General features: G+C 45.9%; 1 protein-coding gene across 1 annotated transcript; it reads left to right on the top strand.

Moving 5' to 3' along the window:
* The first annotated feature begins 510 nt into the window (after positions 1-510).
* LOC142380930 (retinol dehydrogenase 13) lies at positions 511-10308 on the top strand. Its single transcript, XM_075466876.1, has 7 exons — positions 511-648; positions 2620-2754; positions 4842-5033; positions 6084-6245; positions 6342-6461; positions 8218-8422; positions 8692-10308. The coding sequence occupies exons 1-7, from the start codon at positions 513-515 to the stop codon at positions 8795-8797; spliced, it is 1056 nt and encodes a 351-aa protein (XP_075322991.1). The 5' UTR covers positions 511-512; the 3' UTR covers positions 8798-10308.
* The last annotated feature ends 761 nt before the right edge of the window (positions 10309-11069 follow it).

Genomic DNA, 11069 nt, shown 5'->3' with positions numbered 1-11069 from the left:
TAGAACCTCCCAGAGAACCTCCCAGAGAACCTCCCATAGAACCTCCCATAGAACCTCCCAGAGAACCTCCCAGAGAACCTCCCAGAGAACCTCCCAGAGAACCTCCCATAGAACCTCCCATAGAACCTCCCAGAGAACCTCCCAGAGAACCTCCCAGAGAACCTCCCAGAGAACCTCCCATAGAACCTCCCAGAGAACCTCCCAGAGAACCTCCCATAGAACCTCCCATAGAACCTCCCAGAGAACCTCCCAGAGAACCTCCCAGAGAACCTCCCAGAGAACCTCCCAGAGAACCTCCCCAGAACCTGGAGTTCACATATGAACAACAACTGTGGAAACTTTCTGGTGTTCCTGAATGAAACTGGATCCTTCCTGTTCTGGGTTGCCAGGGTAACCTTGTTGTTCTGTAACTGATCTCAGAGTAGCTTTTGGTTGCCTAATCTGTTCTAATCCCTTAATCTGCTTCCTCAGCTCGGCCCGCCACGTGTCTCAGTCTGTTCTGACCTGCAGGGATGAAGGCTGCGGCTCCGGCGGACTTCCTGGTGCTGCCGTGGCCCCTGAGCGGCGCCTCGGAGCCGGGGACGGGGGAGGAGGACCTGGGGCCTCTGCTGCTGAGGTGCGGCGCTGCGCTGGGAGTCGCTCTGATCTGTAAGATACTTCTGATTCATGATCAATAACTTCCTGTCTGCAGGGAACTCAGATCCTCAGACATAGGCAGGTAGCACAAGGGGGTCTCGCCTGTTTTATCCAGTGTTTTTACTGCTTTATTTAGTGTTTTATCTAGTGTTTTTACTGTTTTATCTAGTGTTTTTACTGTTTTATCTAGTGTTTTTACTGTTTTATCCAGTGTTTTTACTGCTTTATTTAGTGTTTTACTGTTTTATTTAGTGTTTTTACTGGTTTATTTAGTGTTTTTACTGCTTTATTTAGTTTATTTAGTGTTTTATCTAGTGTTTTTACTGTTTTATCTAGTGTTTTACTGTCTTATTTAGTTTATTTAGTGTTTTATCTAGTGTTTTTACTGTTTTATCTAGTGTTTTACTGTTTTATTTAGTTTATTTAGTGTTTTATCTAGTGTTTTTACTGTTTTATCTAGTGTTTTACTGTTTTATTTAGTTTATTTAGTGTTTTATCTAGTGTTTTTACTGTTTTATCTAGTGTTTTACTGTTTTATTTAGTTTATTTAGTGTTTTATCTAGTGTTTTTACTGTTTTATCTAGTGTTTTACTGTTTTATTTAGTTTATTTAGTGTTTTATCTAGTGTTTTTACTGTTTTATCTAGTGTTTTACTGTTTTATTTAGTTTATTTAGTGTTTTATCTAGTGTTTTTACTGTTTTATCTAGTGTTTTACTGTTTTATTTAGTTTATTTAGTGTTTTATCTAGTGTTTTTACTGTTTTATTTAGTGTTTTTACTGTTTTATTTAGTTTATTTAGTGTTTTATTTAGTGTTTTTACTGTTTTATCTAGTGTTTTACTGTTTTATTTAGTTTATTTAGTGTTTTATCTAGTGTTTTTACTGTTTTATCTAGTGTTTTTACTGTTTTATTTAGTTTATTTAGTGTTTTATCTAGTGTTTTTACTGTTTTATCTAGTGTTTTACTGTTTTATTTAGTTTATTTAGTGTTTTATCTAGTGTTTTTACTGTTTTATCTAGTGTTTTACTGTTTTATTTAGTTTATTTAGTGTTTTATCTAGTGTTTTTACTGTTTTATCTAGTGTTTTACTGTTTTATTTAGTTTATTTAGTGTTTTATCTAGTGTTTTTACTGTTTTATTTAGTGTTTTTACTGTTTTATTTAGTTTATTAAGTGTTTTATCTAGTGTTTTTACTGTTTTATTTAGTGTTTTTACTGTTTTATCTAGTGTTTTACTGTTTTATTTAGTTTATTTAGTTTTTTATCTAGTGTTTTTACTGTTTTATTTAGTGTTTTACTGTTTTATTTAGTTTATTTACTGTTTTATCTAGTGTTTTTACTGTTTTTATTTGGTGTTTTTACTGTTTTATTTAGTTTATTTAGTGTTTTTACTGTTTCATTTATTTTTTTCCGTTTATTTAGTTTTTTTCTGATTAATTTAGTGTTTTTACATGTTATATTTAGTTGTTTTACTGTTTTATTTGGTGTTTTTACTGTTTTATTTAGTTTTTTCCGTTTTATTTAGTGTTTTTCCATTTGTTTTTTTAGTGTTTTATTTATTTTGTGTTCTGTCTAGGTCTTTGTTTAGTTTTTAGTTTTACTTTTAAACCCTAAACCCGGCTTCCTGTCACTCCTCTTTCAGTTCTACCTGATTTAATTAAGACAAAATACTTTCAAAATGTCTGCTGTGAAATAAAACCTGAGGAAAATGTAATAATCCCTGCAGTTTCACATAAGTAGCATAATATAAAAGGAAAACGAGTAAAAAATAAAAACTCAGATAAAGTTAAATGGTTTTCCTTAGAAAGCACCAGATGACCCATTTAAACTAACTTATTTCTGCCTTAATAAAATATTGTCATCATCTTTTTAAAAAAAGATTTAAATAACCAGAGTATTTATGCAAAGAAGCTTTGTTTTGAGTAAAAATCCTGCATTTTAACAGGTGTTTTCAGCTAAATATATTTAATCGTGTGCGTGCAGGTGTTACGGTCCTGAGGAAGTGGGTCGCAGGTGGAGTCTGTCGCTGTTCGGTTCGTCTGGATGGAAAGACGGTTCTGGTTACCGGAGCGAACACCGGCATCGGCAGGGAGACCAGCAGAGACCTGGCAGGCAGAGGTGAGACTGGGTTTACTGACGGGTCACCTGACGGGTGTTCTGCAAGGTTCTGGAGAAGGTTCTGGAGAAGGTTCTGGAGAAGGTTCTGTGGAAGGCTCTGTGGAAGGTTCTGGGGAAGGTTCTGGAGAAGGTTCTGGAGAAGGTTCTGGGGAAGGTTCTGGGGAAGGTTCTGGGGAAGGTTTTGAGGAAGGTTCTGGGAAAGGTTTTGAGGAAGGTTCTGGAGAAGGTTCTGGAGAATGTTCTGGGGAAGGTTCTGGGGAAGGTTCTGGGGAAGGTTCTGGGGAAGGTACTGGGGAAGGTTCTGAGGAAGGTTCTGGAGAAGGTTCTGGAGAAGGTTCTGGGGAAGGTTCTGTGGAAGGTTCTGGGGAAAGTTCTGTGGAAGGTTCTGGAGAAGGTTCTGAGGAAGGTTCTGTGGAAGGTTCTGGGGAAGGTTCTGGGGAAGGTTTTGAGGAAGGTTCTGGGAAAGGTTCTGGGGAAGGTTCTGGGGAAGGTTCTGGGGAAGGTACTGGGGAAGGTTCTGAGGAAGGTTCTGTAAGGTTCTGGAGAAGGTTCTGGGGAAGGTTCTGGGGAAGGTTCTGGAGAAGGTTCTGTGGAAGGTTCTGGAGAAGGTTCTGGGGAAGGTTCTGGGGAAGGTTTTGAGGAAGGTTCTGGGAAAGGTTCTGGGGAAGGTTCTGGGGAAGGTTCTGGGGAAGGTACTGGGGAAGGTTCTGAGGAAGGTTCTGGAGAAGGTTCTGGAGAAGGTTCTGGGGAAGGTTCTGTGGAAGGTTCTGGGGAAAGTTCTGGGGAAGGTTCTGTGGAAGGTTCTGAGGAAGGTTCTGTGGAAGGTTCTGAGGAAGGTTCTGGAGAAGGTTCTGGGGAAGGTTCTGAGGAAGGTTCTGGGGAAGGTTCTGTGGAAGGTTCTGGGGAAGGTTCTGGAGAAGGTTCTGGGGAAGGTTCTGAGGAATGTTCTGGAGAAGGTTCTGAGGAATGTTCTGGAGAAGGTTCTGGGGAAGGTTCTGGGGAAGGTTCTGAGGAAGGTTCTGAGGAAGGTTCTGGGGAAGGTTCTGGAGAAGGTTCTGGGGAAGGTTCTGGAGAAGGTTCTGTGGAAGGTTCTGGAGAAGGTTCTGGGGAAGGTTCTGGGGAAGGTACTGGGGAAGGTTCTGAGGAAGGTTCTGAGGAAGGTTCTGGGGAAGGTTCTGGAGAAGGTTCTGGAGAAGGTTCTGTGGAAGGTTCTGGGGAAGGTTCTGAGGAAGGTTCTGGAGAAGGTTCTGGAGAAGGTTCTGGGGAATGTTCTGGAGAAGGTTCTGGAGAAGGTTCTGGAGAATGTTCTGGGGAAGGTTCTCATATTAGCATCATGCAGTTACAGCCCAGCAGAACCAAACACTGATCGATCAGATTCATCAATCAATAAACCGAGTTACGCTGTGTACATCTCCGGCTTGGTCCATCACTGCTGATGAGAAAGCATTGTTTGCTAGCATCTGCTGCTAGCTTACAGCTACATGCTAACCTGTTTCCCTCTGGGATGAACAGAGGAACTATTTGTATCTTTAGCCGCATTCAGACTGTAGGAACCATTGGCAGTTCCTGTAACCTTTTAATCCACGGGGCCGTTTTCTCCCGCATTCGGACATACAGGAACTAGGGACCATCTCCCTCAGTTCCTGGAACCATTTCAGCTCCTTCTCCTCAGCTGGGTCTGTTCTGGGTTCTATAGGAACACATCTGATGGAGGTGTTTGGTAGCTCCGCCCCTTGGTGGTCGGTAGCCCCGCCCCTTGATGATCGGTAGCTCCGCCCCTTGGTGGTCGGTAGCTCCGCCCCTTGGGGGCCGGCTTCTAATGTTGATCAAATGCAGGAATCACTGTTGGATTCCTTTGAGTTTGGAGGTAACAGGAACACCTGAAGGTTCATTCTGTCCAAACCAGCTGAACGTGTTCAGAATGACACTCTGTCAGACCCTCAGCTGATAGTTTCAGCCTCTCTGACCCCCCTCTGGTTTAAGTGCTGCCTATGATGACATCATGGACTCCTGAACACATGCTGACGAACAGCTGGTGCGTTTGTTTCTCTCACCAGAACAGCTGGTGCGTTTGTTTCTCTCACCAGGGGCCCGGGTGGTGATGGCCTGCAGAGACCTGACTCGGGCCAAGCAGGCGGCCGAGGACATCCGGCGCTCCACGGGAAACGGGAACGTGGTCATCAGACACCTGGACCTGGCCTCCGTCTACTCCGTCACACAGTTCGCCAAAGACTTCCTGGAGAGTGAAGACAGGCTGGACATTCTGATTAACAACGCAGGTGAGCTCACCTGCCTGTCTGCTCACCTGTCTGTTCACCTGTCTGTTCACCTGTCTGCTCACCTGTCTGCTCACCTGTCTGCTCACCTGTCTGCTCACCTGTCTGTTCACCTGTCTGCTCACCTGTCTGTTCACCTGTCTGCTCACCTGTCTGCTCACCTGTCTGTTCGCTCACCTGTCTGCTCACCTGTCTGTTCACCTGTCTGCTCACCTGTCTGCTCACCTGTCTGTTCACCTGTCTGCTCACCTGTCTGCTCACCTGTCTGCTCACCTGTCTGTTCACCTGTCTGTCTACTCACCTGTCTACTCACCTGTCTGCTCACCTGTCTGCTCACCTGTCTGTCTACTCACCTGTCTACTCACCTGTCTACTCACCTGTCTGCTCACCTGTCTGCTCACCTGTCTGCTCACCTGTCTGTTCACCTGTCTGCTCACCTGTCTGCTCACCTGTCTGCTCACCTGACTGTCCACCTGTCTGTCTACTCACCTGCCTGCACACCTGTCTGCTCACCTGTCTGTTCACCTGTCTGCTCACCTGTCTGCTCACCTGTCTGTCTACTCACCTGTCTGTTCACCTGTCTGCTCACCTGTCTGACTCTCACCTGTCTGTTCACCTGTCTGTTCACCTGTCTGTTCACATGTCTGTTCACCTGTCTGACTCTCACCTGTCTGTTCACCTGTCTGTCTACTCACCTGTCTACTCACCTGTCTGCTCACCTGTCTGCTCACCTGTCTGCTCACCTGTCTGCTCACCTGTCTGTTCACCTGTCTGTCTACTCACCTGTCTGCTCACCTGTTTGCTCACCTGTCTGCTTACCTGTCTGTTCACCTGTCTGCTCACCTGTCTGCTCACCTGTCTGCTCACCTGTCTGTTCACCTGTCTGTTCACCTGTCTGCTCACCTGTCTGCTCACCTGTCTGTTCACCTGTCTGCTCACCTGTCTGTTCACCTGTCTGCTCACCTGTCTGCTCACCTGTCTGTTCACCTGTCTGCTCACCTGTCTGCTCACCTGTCTGCTCACCTGTCTGCTCACCTCTCTACCTTTCTGCAGGAGTGATGATGTGTCCAAGATGGCTGACAGAAGACGGTTTTGAGACTCAACTGGCTGTCAATCACCTGGGTCACTTCCTGCTGACCAATCTGCTGCTGCCAGTGATGAAGAGCTCCGCCCCCAGCCGTGTGATCAATGTGTCATCTATCGCCCACCGTGGGGGTATGACCCCTGACCTCTGACCTCTGATCGAAAATGATTCGATGTTTCAGATCTCTGTGGTTCTTTTACTGGTTTTGTTCATTTGATGTTTTTCAGGTCGTATCGACCTTGACGACCTGTTCTTCAGCAGAAGGCCGTACAGCGCGCTGGAGAGCTACCGACAGAGCAAACTGGCCAACGTCCTGTTTACATGGGAGCTTGCACAGCGGATAAAAGGTTCTTCCCAAAATACACATCCATCAAACACTAGAGACTCTCAGAGGTCCTCACAAACACTTAAAAACTCTCAGAGGTCCTCACAAACACTTAAAAACACGGACCGAACGGTTCCTGTTGAAATATTCCCCGAACAGTTCCCGTTGAAATGTTCCCCGAACGGTTCCTGTTGAAATGTTCCCTGATCGGTTCCTGTTGAAATGTTCCCTGAACGGTTCCTGTTGAAATGTTCCCTGAACGGTTCCTGTTGAAATGTTCCCCGAACGGTTCCCGTTGAAACGTTCCCCGAACGGTTCCCGTTGAAATGTTCCCCGAACGGTTCCTGTTGAAATGTTCCCTGATCGGTTCCTGTTGAAATGTTCCCTGAACGGTTCCTGTTGAAATGTTCCCTAAACGGTTCCTGTTGAAATGTTCCCCGAACGGTTCCCGTTGAAACGTTCCCCGAACGGTTCCCGTTGAAATGTTCCCTGAACGGTTCCTGTTGAAATGTTCCCTGAACGGTTCCTGTTGAAATGTTCCCCGAACGGTTCCCGTTGAAATGTTCCCCGAACGGTTCCTGTTGAACGGTTCCCCGAACGGTTCCCGTTGAAATGTTCCCTGAACGGTTCCCGTTGAAACGTTCCCCGAACGGTTCCCGTTGAAACGTTCCCTGATCGGTTCCCGTTGAAACGTTCCCCGAACGGTTCCCGTTGAAACGTTCCCTGATCGGTTCCCGTTGAAACGTTCCCTGAACGGTTCCCGTTGAAATGTTCCCTGAACGGTTCCCGTTGAAATGTTCCCTGAACGGTTCCTGTTGAAATGTTCCCCGAACGGTTCCCGTTGAAACGTTACCTGAACGGTTCCTGTTGAAATGTTCCCTGAACGGTTCCTGTTGAAACGTTCCCTGAACGGTTCCTGTTGAAATGTTCCCCGAACGGTTCCTGTTGAACGGTTCCCCGAACGGTTCCCGTTGAAATGTTCCCTGAACGGTTCCCGTTGAAACGTTCCCCGAACGGTTCCCGTTGAAACGTTCCCTGATCGGTTCCCGTTGAAACGTTCCCCGAACGGTTCCCGTTGAAACGTTCCCTGATCGGTTCCCGTTGAAACGTTCCCTGAACGGTTCCCGTTGAAATGTTCCCTGAACGGTTCCCGTTGAAATGTTCCCTGAACGGTTCCTGTTGAAATGTTCCCCGAACGGTTCCCGTTGAAACGTTACCTGAACGGTTCCTGTTGAAATGTTCCCTGAACGGTTCCCGTTGAAACGTTCCCCGAACGGTTCCCGTTGAAACGTTCCCTGATCGGTTCCCGTTGAAACGTTCCCCGAACGGTTCCCGTTGAAACGTTCCCTGATCGGTTCCCGTTGAAACGTTCCCTGAACGGTTCCCGTTGAAATGTTCCCTGAACGGTTCCCGTTGAAATGTTCCCTGAACGGTTCCTGTTGAAATGTTCCCCGAACGGTTCCCGTTGAAACGTTACCTGAACGGTTCCTGTTGAAATGTTCCCTGAACGGTTCCTGTTGAAACGTTCCCTGAACGGTTCCCGTTGAAATATTCCCTGAACGGTTCCCGTTGAAATGTTCCCCGAACGGTTCCTGTTGAAATGTTCCCTGAACAGTACCTGTTGAAATGTTCCCTGAACGGTTCCCGTTGAAATGTTCCCTGAACGGTTCCCGTTGAAATTTTCCCTCACAAACACCCTAACCCTGAGATGTTGGATCAGCTTAGCGCTGCGCTGTGATTGGTTGCAGCACACCTGCTGACTCTCACCTGTCCTCCAGGCTCAGGTGTGTCGGCCTTCTGTCTCCACCCGGGCGTGATCCGGACCGAGCTGGGCCGCCATGTGGAGGGCTGGTTCCCCCTGCTGGGGGCGCTGCTGAGGCTGCCCACCCTGCTGCTGATGAAGACCCCCTGGCAGGGCTGCCAGACCACCGTGTTCTGCGCCGTGACCCCCGGCCTGGAGGAGCGGTCCGGCTGCTACTTCAGGTAGGGGCGGGGCTACTTCAGGTAGTGGCGGGACTTGAGGAACAAACCGGCTGCTACTTCAGGTACACCTGCAGTGACGGGTTGTGTATCCTGTTGTCAGGCAGCTTTAACCTGCAGATACCTGTGCCCACAGTTCATCGTACAAACTCAGCCCTGAGGCAGCAGGCGGCACATTTACAGGTGCATCATGGGAAACTCCCCCTTTAACCAGGTGGAAGGATTCGAGTCCTCAAAAACCATCCAATCCAGACCTGTGTGTGTTTCCACAGCGACTGCACAGAGAGGGAGGCGGCTCCAGAGGGGCGGGACGAGGAGGTGGCGAGGAAGCTGTGGGAGGAGAGCGCCCGATTGGTCGGACTGAGGGACCTATGCTGACCTCTGAAGGGAAGGAGGCGGCAGCAGGACGGACCTGGAGCTCCAGGTGTTCCAGGTGTTCATCCAGTCCGGCGCTGAAGCATCATGGCGTACTTTAAAGTTCCCCGAACGGTTCCTGTTGAAATGTTCCCTAAACGTTTCCTGTTGAAATGTTTCCCGAACGGTTCCTGTTGAAATGTTCCCCGAACGGTTCCCGTTGAAATGTTCCCCGAACGGTTCCTGGTGAAATGTTCCCCGAACGGTTCCTGTTGAAATGTTCCCCGAACGGTTCCTGATGAAATGTTCCCCAACGGTTCCCGTTGAAATATTCCCCGAACGGTTCCTGTTGAAATGTTCCCCGAACGGTTCCTGGTGAAATGTTCCCCGAACGGTTCCTGTTGAAATGTTCCCCGAACGGTTCCTGATGAAATGTTCCCCAACGGTTCCCGTTGAAATATTCCCCGAACGGTTCCTGTTGAAATGTTTCTTGAACGTTTCCAGTGGAAATGTTCCCTGAACGGTTCCTGTTGAAATGTTCCCTAAACGTTTCCTGTTGAAATGTTTCCCGAACGGTTCCCGTTGAAATGTTCCCCGAACGGTTCCCGTTGAAATGTTCCCCGAACGGTTCCCGTTGAAATGTTCCCCGAACGGTTCCCGTTGAAATGTTCCCCGAACGGTTCCTGTTGAAATGTTCCCCGAACGGTTCCCGTTGAAATGTTCCCCGAACGGTTCCTGGTGAAATGTTCCCCGAACGGTTCCTGTTGAAATGTTCCCCGAACGGTTCCTGTTGAAATGTTCCCCGAACGGTTCCTGTTGAAATGTTCCCCGAACGGTTCCCGTTGAAATGTTCCCCGAACGGTTCCTGGTGAAATGTTCCCCGAACGGTTCCTGTTGAAATGTTCCCCGAACGGTTCCTGATGAAATGTTCCCCAACGGTTCCCGTTGAAATATTCCCCGAACGGTTCCTGTTGAAATGTTCCCCGAACGGTTCCTGTTGAAATGTTCCCCGAACGGTTCCTGGTGAAATGTTCCCCGAACGGTTCCTGTTGAAATGTTCCCCGAACGGTTCCTGATGAAATGTTCCCCGAACGGTTCCTGATGAAATGTTCCCCAACGGTTCCCGTTGAAATATTCCCCGAACGGTTCCTGTTGAAATGTTCCCCGAACGGTTCCTGGTGAAATGTTCCCCGAACGGTTCCTGTTGAAATGTTTGCTCCATGTTTCCTGACGCTCGTCTTCCGTTGATGATCTGATGCAGTTTGTTCAGAAACATCTTGTAGTGATTTATTGATTCTCAGACTGTTTATGAACTCTGTTTAGAGTTAATCTGTTCACAGATTAAATTAATCCTGACAGCAGGAAGTAGAGTTAATCAGCGTGTTCCAGCACCGGTTCTGAGACCATCAGAGTCCAGAAGAAGATGTGGTGACACCTAGTGGCTCAAACTACAAACTGCAGCCTGTGTTCATGTGATTCTTCACCAATAAAAATGTAAAAGTTATAATTCTGCCAATAAATCAGGAGGAAATTCAGCTGTTTGTTCTCTAAACTTTCATTAAATCAGTGTTAATGTCATTTAAAAGGCTGCTTCATGAGTTCTGTTTCAACAGAACCGCGGCTCCAGGTCCGTGTGTTTGGTTCTGATCTGATATTTACGGACAATTATTTCTCACAAACAGAACCAGCAGAACTTTACTGAAACCCGACTTCATGTGGAGAACAGAGGTTCCAAAGTTCTGAGGAGTTTGTGTTGATCAACTTTCCATGAATTCAATTCAGTTCAATTCACTGAATAGAAATCCGCAGATTTGTTGTTAAATATTCTGAATAATAATAATCATTATTAATAAATAATCATTATTATATATCATAATATATAATAATAATATTAATGATTATTAATAGATAATGATGATTCTTATTACAATATATATGATAACAACAATAAAAACTATTTTGTTCCTCCGGCCATCTATCTATCTATCTATCTATCTATCTATCTATCTATCCATCCATCCATCTATCTATCTAATAATAATAATAATAATAAAACAGTTTGTTTCAGATAAAAAGTGAAAGTTGGATTTCTGCTTAAATGTCTTTAATAAAGAGTTTTTGTCAAATTAATTCAATTCAATTCAATTCATTTTTATTTATAAAGCGCCAAATACAACAAATGTCATCTCAAGGCACTTAGATAATAAAGTCCAATTCAAGCCAATTGGAATTCAATTCATTGTAATCATAATTATTTATAAAATAATCCAATTCGTTCATATAGGCTAGAGCCAAT

The sequence above is a fragment of the Odontesthes bonariensis genome, chromosome 5 (assembly GCF_027942865.1).
Source record: "Odontesthes bonariensis isolate fOdoBon6 chromosome 5, fOdoBon6.hap1, whole genome shotgun sequence".
NCBI lineage: Eukaryota > Metazoa > Chordata > Actinopteri > Atheriniformes > Atherinopsidae > Odontesthes > Odontesthes bonariensis.
The sequence above is the reverse complement of the archived record's forward strand: the minus strand, read 5'-3'. Positions and strand labels throughout refer to the sequence as shown.